Source organism: Pelmatolapia mariae, linkage group LG14, assembly GCF_036321145.2.
Source record: "Pelmatolapia mariae isolate MD_Pm_ZW linkage group LG14, Pm_UMD_F_2, whole genome shotgun sequence".
NCBI classification, from domain to species: domain Eukaryota; kingdom Metazoa; phylum Chordata; class Actinopteri; order Cichliformes; family Cichlidae; genus Pelmatolapia; species Pelmatolapia mariae.
This window is the reverse complement of record NC_086239.1, coordinates 4431682-4448215: the sequence shown is the minus strand read 5'-3', so window position 1 is coordinate 4448215 and position 16534 is coordinate 4431682. Positions and strand designations below refer to the sequence as shown.

The following is a 16534-nucleotide window of genomic DNA, read 5'->3' as shown; positions in this document are numbered from 1 at the left end:
TGTCACTGAACATCAAGACCTCAAGATCAAGGTCAGAGGTCAAATTTTCTGAAAATCTTGTCAATGTGATAACTCAAGAACGAGGCAACATAGGATTTTGAAATTGATCCCATAGGTGTATCTACTAAAAATCTTGGACAAGTTCAAATCTCAGTGACCTCAACCTCAAAGTCAAGGTCAGAACTCAAGTTTTCTGAAAAGTCTCGTAAATGCGATAATTCATGAAAAAAATCACCTATGATTTTCAAATTGGTACCATATGTACGAAAAATCTTGTCTGTCTGTGGTACTATTTTTATAGCTAGTCAAATTATAGTCTGCCATTAATTGTCAGTAACCAGGCTTTAGTTGCACTATAATTGTCCCCAATTTTTGAAAATATGTTGTTGACATTAAACTCAAAATGTATATATGATTAAAAAAAATATTTGGTGAGTTATTCCAAATAAGTTTAAAATGATATGAAAACCAGTGTAATCTGTTTTTATGTAGATTTTTGAAAATAGCCAACTTTTATTTTAAAACTGGGTTGTATGGCAAAACCAGTTTTTCATGTTTAAAAGTGTCAAGTGAATGATTCGGAGCATGTGAGCATCATGATCTGTCTTTGAACCATTCAAAGAATTGTTGTAAAGTGTTTTATTGTCAAACTGGTTAAAAACATTTTTAAATGCTCAAACGTGATAGTTTGACAGCTTCAAACTATGTTGGATTTAACATCCTTTGTCCTCATGTCATGTACTGCAAGTATCCAAGCATCAATTTTGAATGATGATAAGTAGTTTTGTAGTAGTGCAGTGCTCTCAAGCTGAGTTTTCCAACAGATGTTCCTGCCTCCACATACAGCGCTCAGCATTCTGGCAGTCACAATGAGTCTGGGTAAGAGAATACAACATTCATGTAGCGATCCAATGATGCACTTTTTCATTCATATACTTACTATCATGAGTTCAAGTCAGATTTGGTAGGAATTCAAACAGTAGCATTGCTTTACCAAACAGTCCACATACATAGTACACTTTCTAAAGTACTTTAAAGTTCACAAATGGCTCTTTCAAACTGTATATTACCATTTAACATTTGTAGGTATAGTTTGATATTTCTCCTTTCTCTTTCTTTCTCCTCCTCCACCGCTGCTCTCTCCTTCCTTATTTCCCCCTCATCCTCTTCCTCCTTACCTCAAGCGAAGTCTCTAACACATGAAAGCTTACGTGTACATAAACATACTTATTTATCCCCAATATTGTCACAATTGCTTATTGTCACGAGATTAGACATGCGACCCTCCCCTTTCCAGTTTACTATGAGCTGTGTGAACAACAGCTGATTGAAGTGTTTGATCCACTAAAAAGAAAGTTTCACTAACAGAAGTTAGCAGCACCTAACAACAGCAAAAATGGCAGCACTAACTGGCAGAAAATTTGAGGATATCTTTGACAACTCACCATCTGTCATTAGACAGAGGTGAGCCTCAATGACATTGAACCTTGCATTGGACTCTTTTGCAAGGTTTTACAGCCTTCCTCCTCTTTTTATATCGACACAATGAGTCACTCTCTTTATCCACCAGAGCAACGCAAATTTTAAGATTTCTTTTTAAAAGTATTGTAAGATTGACCTGTATATCATTATGGTTTTTCTTTTAAACTCTTTAAAAAAAAAATCCAGTATTGCTATGTAGAGAGCACACACTGTACATAAATAGTATTTATGGTGATATTCAAAATTATTATTGTTAATGTTTTTGTAAAACATAAACTAAAACCTAAAAAATAGTTTATTTACAAGATTTTCTTGAATTTGTAAAACTCATAAGATAACATGAGTTGGAAACAAATCTACCATGGCATCTGAGTTTCTGCTGATATTACATCCTATCAAAATACTGACCACCTTTATTTGTGGTTTTAGGAAACTCCATTCCTGGGTCTGCCTCCTTGCAGGAGAATAAAGTAGAATCTTACATCACATTTTTCTTACACTGTAAACCATTTGTTCATATATGTCACGGTCAGCAGGAGCTGACTGCGAGAGTGTGAAAACGAGGACCCAGGTGCGGACATAGGGGGAGACGTAGCAGAGCCTTGAACAAAAAGCGAGCTGTTTTATTCAGACTGGTAGACACGAACAGAGCCCAAAACAAGAACGACAACTAAACTGGAACCCATTCTGGGAAAACTAACTGAAAACTCTGATCAAACATGATAACTGTGACAACTAAGATTACTTCTATGATCTAGTTCTATGATTTACTATGATGACTAAGACTGCTATGACAACTATGACTAGACGTGGAAACACAGACGTTCTGACAAAGAGAATGGAACACAGACTAAATGCACACAAGGGGTGATCAGGGGAAGTGGAATCACATGGAGAAATGGCTGACACAAATGAACATAATGACACCACAGGGGAAGTGTAAAACAAGCACATTGAACGAGGAAACGCCAGACCTTCAAAATACAACAGGAAACACAGACGTAGACACGACAGCACCAACTAGACAACATGAAATACGCTGACATGAAATACATGGCAGACTACATAAAGGAAACCAGAACAGACTTACAGAAGAGGACATAGATGGACCTAAACTAGAATAGGCTCAACTAAAACCTAACTAATAATGCAACACCAGAACTACACATATTATTATAAGAAAATACAAATTTACCAAAAAACACTCAAAATGCTGGGTCAGAGACCCAGCCACTGACAATATAGTTCTTTATGCTGGCTGGTGTTTTTGGATTGTGGGAGCACCTGGATAAAAGCCACACATGCACACTCTATAAAATAAGGCTCGAGGAGGGTTTGGAGCAAAATACTTTTGCTGCCCAGCACAATGCAGGGACATGGAAAGAGGAGAAAGAGGAGCCGTTTTGGCAGCCAATAGCTCTCAGCAAGTTTCCAAATGTAGTTATTCTAAAGATAAATTAATTTGTTACAAATTTTGATGAGTTCTTGTTAATTTCTTTGGTTTCAGGGTGTCACTGATGGTGATTACTGAGACACAAATAACAGCCGCAGAACAGGGACTGGTGAGTAATAGAAGCCACATAACTTATTTTCTGTACAGCACTTTGGTCCTGTGTTGGGTATTTTAAAGTGCTTTATAAATAAAATTTGATTGGATTGGATTGCAGTGAATTAAATTAAAAAGATGAAGGAAAAAGGATGTGATTTGCTGGTTTGTCTCTATTACATGTATATTTTACTCATGTCATTTTCCTTTGGTTTACAGTACTTGCCAATGCACTGTTCTAAAGCATGTTCCTTTTTTCTGACACTGATATCCATTTGGTAACTTTTCAGCTTCTTTCAAATGTTCCAAATTTTGTTATTTTTCAGCCTTTTGTTCAAATGATTCAATTCATTCTTGTCTCACAAATCTACACACAATACTTCAGCAAAAGCAAGTTTTTGGGCTGCTTTGTTAATGTATTAAAAACTGTTCCATTTCTATTATCCTATTCCAAATATTCAGACCTTGTATTTAGTACTTTGTTAGAGACCCATCCTCGTGTCTTCTCATTAATGATCCTACAGCCATAACCAGAGGTCCTGGTTAAACAGTACTTTTTTGGTGGAAACATTAAATGATGTGTTGGCTATATTAACATCAGACCTACCCAGTGTTCGGAACCTTTTTTTTCCTTGCAGAACTGCTTCAGATCCAGCTGATTCATACAACACCCAGTGTGACTATCTATATGAGGTTATTTCACAGTATCTCTATTGGATTGAGGTCTAGCCTGTAATGGATTTGCTGGGATGTTTATTTGGGTTTATTATATTTCTTTATTTAACTTAAGCTCATTTCCTGCCTGCCATTATCTTTGAAGATATTGGTAAACATTTCCTCCTAATGACGATGAGCTTTCCAGGCTAAAAGGGAGCAGCATCCCAGTGGAGCAATCTTTTCATACTCTTCATACTGATGGATGTTATTTATTCCATCAAATATTTCTTCCAGCAACCACAGGAACTGTATAACTATCCAAAATACTTTTGGTCTGAATGGTGATTTACAAGACTGCAATACCTATTTCACATTTGTATACCAAGTGCTGCTATTTCCAGTAATAGATATCAAAGTGTTTAACATCAGTGTTCACTTTCATTCTTCTGCCATGTGTTACAGGAAGAGGAAGGAGAGGAAGATTACACAGCTATGGATAAAGAAGGAGCTGACCAGACTGACACAAAAAAGAGTTATTCCAAGGGAGAGTATGATGAAGATGGTCTGGATGATCTGCCCTCTTCTATATGCCGCCGTCAGGCTATTGGCCGTTCTGGGGTCCCCATCTCTCGTAAGGTCAGCCAGACCAGTGTCTACCTCCAGGAGTGGGACATCCCGTATGAGCAACTACAGCTGGGAGAGCTTATTGGAAAGGTGAAAGCAGATTTGTATCGTAGAAATATAAAATCCTGTTCAAAAAATGAAAAGAAAAAACATTATTAATAATTTAAATTTTGGCTTTATGTCCAGGGTCGCTGGGGTAAGGTGCATAAAGGTCGCTGGCATGGTGAGGTGGCTATTCGCCTTCTAGAGATTGATGGCAACAACCAGGATCATCTGAAAGTCTTCAAAAAAGAGGTTATGAACTACAGGCAGACCAGGCACGAGAACGTCATCCTGTTCATGGGCGCATGCATGGCTCCTCCTCATCTTGCTATTATCACCAGGTACTGCTGCATGACTGCTCACCTAAACACTGCACTGTCACTTATGCTGGCTTCCCCCCATTTCAAGTGCAGTTCCAACCACAAGTGCATATGTGCACTGTTGTATATAAAGTTCTATACAAAAAGTGGTTTGCTGCTTTTTTGACTTTTTGTGATGTGATGTTTATTTTGTAACCATACTGCATGTGTTTCCTCTGCAGTTTCTGTAAGGGTCTGACTCTATATTCTGTTGTAAGAGAAAGAGGTCACCTGCTGGACATAAATAAAACCAGACAGATTGCACAGGAAATCGTTAAGGTAAGTAATACCTGCATATTCTATTGGTTGATAAATAAGATGGAATTGTAGACAAGAAATGCCAAACATACACTATGTACATTATATAACAAGTAGGAAAATGTACTGTTTTGGATACAATGTCAAGATTGAAATATGCTGCACTTCAGCATGTTTTGGTGCTTCCCCTCATCCCCAGTGCCACGATTTGAAAAAGTTTAGTGTCACACGTAAAAAAAAAATCTACACAATGAGGCTTTAAACATATAAACTAAAAATATCTACTGTTGGGTCATCTTCATTTTCTTTTTGTGAATGTAGGAATATCTTTTGTTCTGAAAATCTTTGTTTGTTGCAGGGAATGGGTTATCTTCATGCCAAAGGCATCATTCACAAGGATCTGAAGTCCAAGAATGTGTTCTATGACACAAACAAGGTGGTGATTACAGACTTTGGCCTGTTTGGAATGTCTGGTGTGGTACAAGAAGGCAGGTAAGAGTGAAAGAAGCTGCATCTAGGCAATAAATTTATGGTGAGCCATGTTTTTTCTCCTAATTATTCTTCTCTGTGTTTGTGTGTTTAGAAGAAAGAATGTGCTGCGGATACCACAGGGCTGGATCTGCTACCTGGCTCCAGAAATTGTTCGAAAATTGAGCCCAGAGGTTGATGAGGACCAGCTGCCTTTCTCCAAAGCTGCTGATATTTATGCTTTTGGGTATTGACTAGTGTCATTTATACTAGAAACTATTAAGGTGACATTGAAGCTATAGTTTATATTAAGCAGTTCTGCCTTTTAAATCTTTGTTTAGGTTCTTAACCTTCATTTTGTTATAATTTTATATTAGCTTGTTTTTGTGTTTTCTGTGGTACATAACTAAACAATTAAACAATTGTTTTCTCAAAGTTAAATCAGGATTTTTACTGTTGCCAGCTAACATAGTAAAATTGTTTTTGTAGAACCATAAATTCAGCTATCCAGACATGATGTGCAACTTTCAGCTAGAACTGCACACAGTTTTTTAAAACCTTTGTTTCCATTTTATTCATGCTCCATGTTGCATATTTGAGTAGCACAGGATGTAAGAATCAGTGTAAAAGAATGTAGTACATGAAAGGATCTTGTGTCATTTCCAGCACAATCTGGTATGAGCTGCAGATGAGAGATTGGCCAATTACCAACCAGCCTGTGGAAACTATAATCTGGCTAGTGGGTCGTAATGAAGGCATTAAGAATGTGCTGTTAGAGTCCAATCTGGGCAAGGAGGTCACGGTGAGTCTGAAGATCATGTCTACGAAAAAACTGACCCTGTTGGTAACTGTCAACAATTTACAATATACTTTCTTTGTCCCAATGTGGGAAATGCTGTTCATGTAACAGCAGTATTAATAATAATCACCATAATAATCATAAGTATTGCATTTCAACATCAACACAGCATAATGACATTACTAGTGTTGTAAGAGCGAATGGTAGAAATAAAACACAGAACACATCTTTCCTTGCCACACAGTTGTATTGTAGAGTTGTTCAATGTGATTTATACAGCTTCTGTGCTGGTCTCCCACTTTAGACTGTTGTTGATGTTACACCCAGCTACTTGTACTTCTCCACTACATCAACATCAGGTTCTAGGATACACATGGGCTATGTAGTAGTTACTTTCACCACTGGTCTGGTCTAATTCAGGCCTAGTTCAACACCCACAGGGAACAACTCTGACTTATTGCCAGTAAGGCAGACCAACAGTTGTACAGAGACCAAATGGCTCATAGTTATGGACCAGACAGCCCTCAGAGAGCAGTCCAAGGGATGCAGTCAAAAGCTTTCTCCAAGTCTGCAAAAAACATGTAGACTCATTGGGCAAACTCTCACCTGCCTCCAAATATATTTAAGAGTTTGAAGAGCTGGTTCAGTGTTCTGCAACCAGGATGAAATCTTCACTGTTCCTCCTGTATCCTAGGTTTAACTAACAGACAAGCTCTTCTTTCCAGTGCCTTAGCATTGACCTTTCTAGGGAGGCTGAGGAGTGTAACTGCTGTAACTGTAACTGGAGTACACCTTCTGGTTCCCAATCCTAAAGATAGGAACCGCCACCCCAGTCTGCCAATCCAGAGGCACCACCCCAGAACTCTATGCGATGTTTGTAGAGCCGTGTCAACCAAGACAGCCCTACAGCTTCCATAGGCTTTTGGAACTCACGGCGAACTTCGTCCGCCAAGGAGTTGTTTCAAGCTGTTGCTCCTAAGTGGTTGATGGCTTTCGTGGTGGTAATCCCTGAACCAGACGTTGTGCACCAGAGGTGATGGGGCCATCAAGCTGAAAAAGGAGTCCTATCAGGTTGGATTAGCCTGTAGGACTTCAGAGGAAGCTGATGGGTACCAAAAGGCCAAACTAAATGTGGCTCAGGCGGTAGCTGAAGCAGCAACTCGGGTTTCGGAGGACATCAAAAAAAAAAACAAAAAAAAAAGAAAAAGAAAAGAAAGAAAGCAAAGGCATAAATTTGTAAATTTTCAGTTTGATCACCATGCATCAAATGTTTTCAGTTCTCAACAAATTTTATTTAGCATTGTCTTGAAATAAGCAAAATCTTTTCTTAAAAGGCATCTTCTGGATGGCAACACGTGTAAAGTATTAAAAGTATTAGTATTGATTATATTATTATTATTTTCATATTGATTAAAATTTGATTACCAACCAATCACCATGTTCTATCTGTTACCTACCGTCCCAACAGGAGATCCTGTCTGCCTGCTGGTCCCTTACGGCAGATGACAGGCCACCTTTCACCCAGCTAGCAGGCATGCTGGACAGACTCCCTAAACTCAACCGCAGACTTTCTCACCCTGGACACTGGAAAACAACAGAGTAAGTGTCATGGAGTGACAGTAAATTCATAATCTGGGTGAACCAACCCACTACACTATATAACATCAACATTCAAAATGTTTACCTCTTTATTTTAGTCATTGCTCATCAAAATCTACATTTTCATTTCAGAAAAGCTGAAATTTTATGAAGCTAAGAGGAACCATGACACCATCAGTCAACGAAAATGCTGTAAATAGTGTTTTTTAAAGAAATGTGAAAAATGTAAAGCTGGCCTGCTGATGATCAAATGATATATATGTACATACTTAGACTGTTTTTCGTGTGACTACTGTTTTATTTTGAGGAAAGAATGAATAATGCATCAAGTAAATGCATTTTTTCTACTTTAACTGGCAAATTAGGCACTATCTTTGCTTTTTCTTCTGATACGTGATAGTGTTTATCACAGTCTGTAATGTACTGCATTTCTCTTGTATTTCTGCGTTTCCATTCTCCTTTTCTTCTGTCTCCAACTTCCTCTTCTCTGGCTGTTGCCTGATTCACCTTGGCCTGTTCCTGTTGTGCATCATCTCCTGACGGCTTTCTTTGGGTCCTGCATTTCCATCTTTATCTATGATCTTGTTTCCTTATCTTTCTATTTGCTTACTTGTTTTCCAACATTCCTGTCTGTCTCCTGGGTCCACTCCTATTTTAGTTAAGGCCACTGGAAAATCATGAATGCCTGAGACATCACTGACATCAGCATATCACTAAGTTACGCAGTGAGAGCTTGTTAAATTGACTGAAAATATGATATGAAAGATGTAGCTCTGACAGATTTCCTATAAGATCTGATATTATGCATGCACTAGCCAAAATTTGTATTCTAGATGAAAACCAGCAGTTGAAACCTTTTAAGTTCAGGGATGTCACTTCTGCTCACGAGTTTGGAAGCCCTTTCAAAATGTAATTGAAATGAATGAAGATTAGAGATTATAGATTATAAGTAAATGAGGAAGTAATTTCGGACACCACTGAAGACAGTGACATCATAATACCTGGGTCTAAAAATGCTTTATCTCTTTTCCCTTGATTAACCTGTGTGCCTACTTTCCCCCCACATTTCTAACTCCCAACCTTCAGTGAATGTAATTCTTCTTATGTATGTTTAAATGTGAGTGTAGGCATAGTCTCATGGCTATTTGAGTTATCTGCGTAGTTAACTAAGAGCTGCTGGTTTCAGCTCTTAGTTAATTTAAAATACAATTTACTTCAAGGGTTCCACCAGAGTTTAGTGAGGGTCAGTTCACAATATACACACAGTAAATTTTTAAGTTACTTAATAGAAAAAGTGTTGTGCTTATAAATATACATTGATTATTATGTAATTATGATGCAGTCTCATAAACTTAGAATTAGTCCAATAAAATACATCAGCGCAGATTTCTTCTAATCTTCTTCTAATCTTGAGTTGTTGATTTAGTTTTTTCCAGAGTTTATTGTCCTACAGCAGCCACCATAGCTACCATTAGGTACTTGAATTGGAAGAGAAGAAAACAAAATTCAGTTGGCTGCAATCTAGTGACATCTAGTGGAGAGAAACCGATAGTTCTTTGCAGAAACTGCTTTTTGGGTTTGGTTTTTTTGTTTGTTTGTTTGTTTATTTGTTTTTTTACAAATTTTCTACACACTGAAGAATATGAATATAAATATAATTTTAGCATTAACAGTCGGACTCAAACAGTCTCTCAGTCTACCACTGTTCTAATGTGGAATTTCTGCCTCTTTGATTCATAATATATCTCCAAAACTGAAAGTGTTTGGCTAGACTGAGTTCACTTTAGTGCAAAAGGCACCACAGAAGTCATTCACCTCTCTACCAAAGTAATAAATATCACAGACAGATATGAGTTACTATTTATGTTCCACTTTGACACAATGAAAGATAAAGATGATTGAACTGACCCTTGGAAAAACGATTCCCTCAAAATAACAACTTTGCTTTTTTTTATTTCTGTTGCAATTTTATAAGATTCCCTGAAGCTATGAAATAGCTAAGTAGTTATGAATAGATGACGAATGTTGTGGTATCGAAACCACGATAGAAAGACACTGCAGTGCTCCAACAACACTTGACAGAATGCAGCTGTCGCACACTGCCACCTGATTAGTCATCATTAATTTATCAGAGGGCAAACTACTGAGTGATACCACCCACAGTGGAATATAAGAAGAGATACAAGTTATCTGTCTACTTTAACTTCTTATAGGACAACAGTAAGCGGAAGCACTGTAATAGAAAGAATGTTTTCATTATAGTATAAGGAAGATTGTGACAAGAAGCAGTGCACCCTTGCGCAATTTGTATTAGTGAGAAAGACATGGCTGTTGTGTTTGTGAGTTTTATTTCCTCAGGCTGGACTAAAATGTACATTCACCAAAAGTGTTTATATGTAATGGTTTCACCAGTAGAGCAAAGCCCAATCTATGATGAGAAAATTTAACTAATGCATATATGTAAATACAGTATTTTACTGCACGTTGTATTTAATACACTTCTCTCATGTTTGTGCAAGGGTTGAGTTTTAAAATGTTTTTGTTGGTACTATATTTATGTATGAGACTGTTGTTGGTGGATTGTTTTCCTTTTCTTGTTTCCATTTTTCTGTTTTTTGTTGATACTTTCAAGGCTTTTTGTCTGAACAATTTAAGACATTAAACCTGATATTTTGATAAGTGACTTGGTGTTCACTATTTAATAACAGTGTTTGTAAAAATAGCTATACATTTATTTTAAATGAATCTACACTACCAACTGGACATAGTGGTGGTAGAGATGCAGAAGAAGAGGGCCGTAGTGATAGACGTAACAACACTGAGTGACAGCAACATCAGGAAGAAGGAGCACGAGAAGCTGGAGAAGTACTAAGGGTTCAGAGAAGAGAAGATCTGGAGGGTGAAGGTAACAGTGGTCCCAGTGGTAATCGGAGCACTCAGTGCAGTGACCCGCAAGCTAGTGGCTCCAGCAGATCCCAGGAACAGCATTGGAGATCTCTGCCCAGAAGAGCGCAGTCCTAGGAAAAGAAAAAATACTGCACAGGACCTTCAAGCTCCCAGGCCTCTGGTAGAGGACCTGAACTTGAAGGATAAAGACCGCCTGGAGGGGGCAAGAGGGGATTTTTTTAGCCAGAGTGAAGCTGACCCCCCACCAACATGAAAAGTAAAGGCAAATAGGCGTTAGAGAGGCATTAGAGCGGTTAGTGCTTCGTTTTTGCAGATTTGTGCAGGTAAAATTATCATTTGTGCTGCTTTGGTTTTTGAGATATTACAGTTTTTCTCGATTGCTTAAACACTATAACCAATCTTTTGAACTAAAATTTCAAAACCATAATGCTATTTTTCAAAAACCACACCCGTTTCCCTGAACTATAAACACTATTCCCCTGCTTTAACACATGAGTCAGATGTGGTGAACTGTTACTGCAAAACTACACACAAATCCCTACATTTTTCAGTGCTTACACCATGTGGCCATTTAGAAAGCACTTGCATTCAATAATGTTAACTTAAGTCAGCACAGCTTGAGCTCAATTAGCACACAATTAACCAAGTGGAAACACTACGAGTCAAAATTTATCACACATCAATCAGAAACTCATTCAGGTTTGAAACAATGGATTCAAAGAGATGCAAAGGAAGAGGTTGAGGAGGAAAAGGAGGTCTAGGACACCAAGGAGGAGGTGGAGGAACATAATTGGCCATTGGGCTATTGTAAATGTCCCTGGTCAGCGTGGAGGGAATGTCACTCTGTGCGCAGCCATCAGCCAACGAGGGGTACTCCACCGCCATGCCATTCTAGGACCCTATAACACTATGCTTCTCCTTGCTTTTCTTGATGGCCTAAGACAACATATGTTCCAGCGGGACTACAGTGAACCAGCACAGCCAGAGCAGCCTCACTATGCTGTTGTTTGGTGTAATGTCAGCTTCCATCACACTGCTCTGGTTCATGACTGGTTTACCAATAACCCAAGGTTTTCTAACATCTTTCTGCCTGCATACTCTCCCTTTCTAAACCCAATAGAGGAGTTATTTTCGGCGTGGCGGTAGAAAGTGTATGACAGAGAACCTTATGTCCGTGTTCACCTCCTCCGGGTCGTGGAAGAAGCCTGCCTATACATATCAGTAGATGCATGCCAGTGGTGGATCAGGCATGCAAGAGGATTTTACCCCCGCTGCCTGGCCAGGGCCAATATAGCCTGTGATGTGGATGAGATTCCCGGGCCTGACCCAGACCACAGACAAGATGCTGTGGTGGAATAATGTTTCTGGTGTGTGTTGTACTGTATAGTACATGAATGACAATGTGCCACTGTACATACATTGGTTGCGTCTTTTGTGTTTATCATGTGACAAGGGTTTTGAAGGGGAGAACCATAAGCAACCTAATTGTTTTGGAACTATTGTTTTGAATTAATTGTACCAGTGTGCAAAACTCTGTTGTAGTGTGTGTGTTTTTGAGGGCTTGTGTTTGATGTCTGAGGGCAAAGTTCGGTTTTTCAGCAGGAGTGAATAGTTTTGGGTGTAGAGCTTCATTTTGACCTGGAAATAGGATGTTTGGGGAATTGAGTGAGATGTTATGGATTTGTGTTTACTGTTGTGCGGATATGAGGCGTAGTTTCAAGAAATGTGTTTTAGCAATCGAGAAAAACTGTAAACTTTATTTTATAGGTCATTCAAAGGTCACCATCCCCCCCCAGACTGCTCCAAAACGGACCAAAATGGTCTACTTTGTTAGTCTTTTGTTTGTGCTGATTTGTGCAGGTAAAATTATCGTTTGTGTTGCTACGGTTTCTGACATATATTGATTTTAATTCTTACGGCCTACGCTATATAACACCAATATCTGTGACAGTGAGTTTCAGCAGCTTGTATGCACTTTGTGGCATTATGCACTTTTATAGAAGACTGTCCATTTTTTTTAGGCTTGCTGCGTATTTATGAATGTTTTGTGTGTTTCAGTACATTTTAATAAACCAATTTAGTCAGCGGAAAGGTTGATATTTCTGTTACCAGTGCAAAAACGTACACAAGGTAGGCTAAAGTTTTTATTTTTTTCTGCGCAAAACACTGTGAGTTACATGTGAGGTGATTCATGTATACCTTTTTAATTTTTTTTACATACCCAGTTTGCCTGTATGATTTTGTTTTTAATTATATATGTTCATTATCAGGGGCGGTTCTATATGGCGTTATTTTTGTGCCACTATTCTGAGCGCACGTAAAAAGAATTTTCAGCGCACGTAAAAAAAAATTGCAGGTGCAAGTGTTGCTTTTTTTTTTAACACTTTATTTGTAGTTTTCCAATTATCATACATGGCATTCTTATTATTTTACAGATAACCACAAAACAACAATCCCCACAGATCATAAAGACAGATAATGCCAAGACAGGAAAAGGGAAACAAACAAACAAAAAAACCACACACACACACACACGCACACGCACACGCACACGCACACACACACACACACACACACACACACACACAAAGGGCGGTGCACCTCTCAATTGTTTTTACAGGACTGTTCTAGGGCAAACAAAAACATTCAAGGTTCCAGTTCCAGACCACGTAGATTGTTGACGTATGTTAACAGAGGGTCCCGTGTTGTGCGGAATTTGCTGATGGATCCGTTGAGAGTACATCTGATTTTTTCCAGTTTGACATTTTGCATAACATCCCTTATCCAGTGGTGGTGTGATGGAGCAGTAATAGACTTCTATTTAAATAAAATCAGGCGTCTCGCTAATAATGACAAAAAGGCAATGACCCTCTGTAAATGGGCAGGGGGAACAGAAGTCACGATACCAGAAAAACAACCAAAAATTGCCACCAAGGGGGAAGGCGAGATGTTATAGGCATAGGCTTTAGAGATGACTTCAAAAAATGATGACCAGAAAGGAGCAATTTTCGGACAGGACCAAAACATATGAAGGGAAGTAGCTGGAGTCTGTTTGCATCTATCACACGATGGGTCTATGTTCGGAAATATTTTTGCTAGTTTAGCTTTTGAAAAATGTAACCTGTGTAACACTTTGAATTGTATTAGGGAGTGTCTTGAACATATAGAAGAGGAATGGATCCTGGTAAGAGCCATATCCCATTCTTCGTCAGACAGCTGGGCACCCAAATCATTCTCCCACTGTTCTCGAATGTATGAAATAGACAGGTTACAACTGTCCATGATATGTGAGTAAATAAACGATATTCTGCCTTTTTTCATCTCATTGACCCTTAGTATAGAATTAAACAGGAAGGAGGGGGGAGAGTAGGAAAATTAGCAACCTTTTTACGTATAAAATCTCTGATTTGCAAGTATCGCAAAAAATGGTTATTAGTCAGACCAAATTTCCTAGATAGTTGTTCAAAGCTAGCAAACGTATCATTAATATACAAATCCTCAATACGGTGAATGCCCCTGTCGTACCAAATTTTGAAGCCATTGTCCATTAGGGATGGTTGAAAAAGATGGTTATGTATTATTGGAGAGTGAATAGAAATACTCTGAATACCCAGATGTTTTTTAAACTGATTTACAATGCGTAGCGATTGAGTAACAATTATGTTATCTTTAACATTATTAACTAGAGGTGGTAGGGGGGTGCAGAGTAAAGCTGGGAGTGAATGCGGCCTGCTTGTGACCCTTTCAATCTGTAGCCATGCAGGGATCTGATCATTCCAGTCCTTTAGCCATATAGAGATGGTATTGAGATTCGCCGCCCAATAATATGTGTGCAGGTTTGGCAGTGAGAGCCCACCTATATTTTTTGGTCTTTCCATAAATTCTTTTCTTATACGAGACATTTTATTATTCCATATAAATGAAGAAACCATTCGATTAAATGACATGAAAAAAGACAGTGGTATGTAAACGGGTAACACCTGAAATAAATATAGAAATTTTGGCACAATATTCATCTTTACAGAATTAGCTCTCCCAATGAGAGATAATGGTAAAATAGACCATCTTTTAACATCTTGTTTGCACTGTTTCAATAGAGGAGTGAGGTTACTGTTAAACAGACTGTAATAGGATTTGGTGACTTCTACACCCAGATATGTAAAGGACTCGGTAGACAACTTAAATGGCAGATTGGGGTGTTCTCCTGCATTATTACTAATGGGGAAGTATTCACTTTTAGCTAAATTTAGTTTGTATCCGGATATGCTTCCAAATTCCTGTAAGACTCTGAGGATTTCAGGGGTAGAAGTGATTGGATTTGTTACATATAACAACAAATCATCCGCATACAGTGATACAGTGTGAGTTATGCCACCACGCGAGATACCTTGTATACTATTATTGCTTCTAAGAGCTATTGCAAGTGGCTCTATAGCTAAAACAAAAAGTAATGGACTCACTGGATCCCCCTGCTTGGTCCCTCTGTGAAGAACAAAAGGTTCAGATGAGGTACCGTTGGTATAGACTGAAGCAGTCGGATTAGTGTAAATGAGCTTGATACAATGAATAAAGTTAGGACCAAAACCAAACCTCCAAAGTGTGTGAAAAAGATAATCCCACTCAATCCGATCGAATGCCTTTTTGGCGTCAAGCAATATTACTGCTTCTGGGGATGGAGTGTCAGCCTCAGTATAGATGATATTAAACAATCGTCTCAGGTTAAAATAGGATTGTCTACCCTGGACAAACCCAGTCTGGTCCCCTGAAATAATATGAGGAAGAATTTTCTCAAGTCGGACTGCAATGGCTTTTGAGAACACTTTGCCATCACAGTTTGTTAAGCTGATTGGTCTACAGGATGAGCAATCTCGGGGGTCCTTATTCTTCTTTAATAAGAGTGTAATAGACGCCTGCCGAAGCGTAGGCGGAAGAATGTTATTCTCTATTGCTTCCATGTAAACCAAGAGAAGAAGAGGGGCAAGTTTGTCCATAAATTTCTTATAAAAATCAGTTGGAAACCCGTCCGGACCAGGGGCTTTTCCACTCTGAAGGGACATTATTGCATTTTTAATTTCTTCCAGTGTCAGACTTTGTTCCAATTGTTCTTTCGAGTCAGAGTCAATTATAGGAATATTCAGATTAGAAAAAAAAGCGTCAAACTTATTTTGAGCTGGTGCTGAATCTGAGGAATATAATTTAGCATAAAACTCTCTAAAATAGTTGTTAATAGCTTGATGATCCTCAGTTGATGAGCCATCTGATAAGATAAGTTGTGAAATAACACGGGATGCTGCTTTTTGGCGGAGCTGGCTAGCTAATAATTTGGATGGTTTATCTCCCTCTTTGTACAATCTACTACGGGATTTTAAAATGAGCTTCTCTGCTTGGGCGATAGTTAATAGATCAATTTCAGTTAGTAAGGCCACTCTCCTCTTAATCAAATCAGGGGTCGGAGAACCAGATATGAGTCCGTCCAGGGTCTTGATTTCTGAGGATAACTCCTCAATCTTCCTATACTTCTTCTTCCTCATATAAGCAGAATGAGAGATAATCTGTCCCCTGAGATACGCTTTAAGCGTCTCCCAGAGGGTCGAAGCTGAGATGCCATCCGTCCTATTTACCTGTAGAAAAAAATCTATTTGTTCTGTAATGAACTTCACAAAGTCTGAATCAGCCAGTAAGAGCGGGTCCAGCTGCCATGTCCGCTTTGTCCTCAGAGTCGGAAGAGTTACCTTAATACTAACCGGGGCATGATCAGAAATGACGATTGGATCATATTTACAGTCTGTAATA

General features: G+C 38.5%; 1 protein-coding gene across 2 annotated transcripts in view; it reads left to right on the top strand.

Annotated features, from left to right (window-relative positions):
- Nucleotides 1-10517, top strand: part of LOC134641215 (kinase suppressor of Ras 1-like) — a 61160-nt gene extending 50643 nt beyond the window's left edge. Inside the window, exons 12-22 of one of the 2 annotated variants that reach the window (XM_063493507.1) lie at nucleotides 825-879; nucleotides 2990-3044; nucleotides 4148-4399; nucleotides 4496-4692; nucleotides 4893-4989; nucleotides 5327-5460; nucleotides 5552-5683; nucleotides 6103-6238; nucleotides 7704-7834; nucleotides 7967-8026; nucleotides 8493-10517. In XM_063493507.1, the coding sequence (XP_063349577.1) occupies nucleotides 825-879; nucleotides 2990-3044; nucleotides 4148-4399; nucleotides 4496-4692; nucleotides 4893-4989; nucleotides 5327-5460; nucleotides 5552-5683; nucleotides 6103-6238; nucleotides 7704-7834; nucleotides 7967-7985 (1208 nt within the window). In that variant the 3' untranslated portion in view covers nucleotides 7986-8026; nucleotides 8493-10517. Of the gene's footprint in view, nucleotides 1-824; nucleotides 880-2989; nucleotides 3045-4147; nucleotides 4400-4495; nucleotides 4693-4892; nucleotides 4990-5326; nucleotides 5461-5551; nucleotides 5684-6102; nucleotides 6239-7703; nucleotides 7835-7966 lie in introns of both variants that reach the window. The other variant, XM_063493508.1, reaches the window with a different exon arrangement.
- The last annotated feature ends 6017 nt before the right edge of the window (nucleotides 10518-16534 follow it).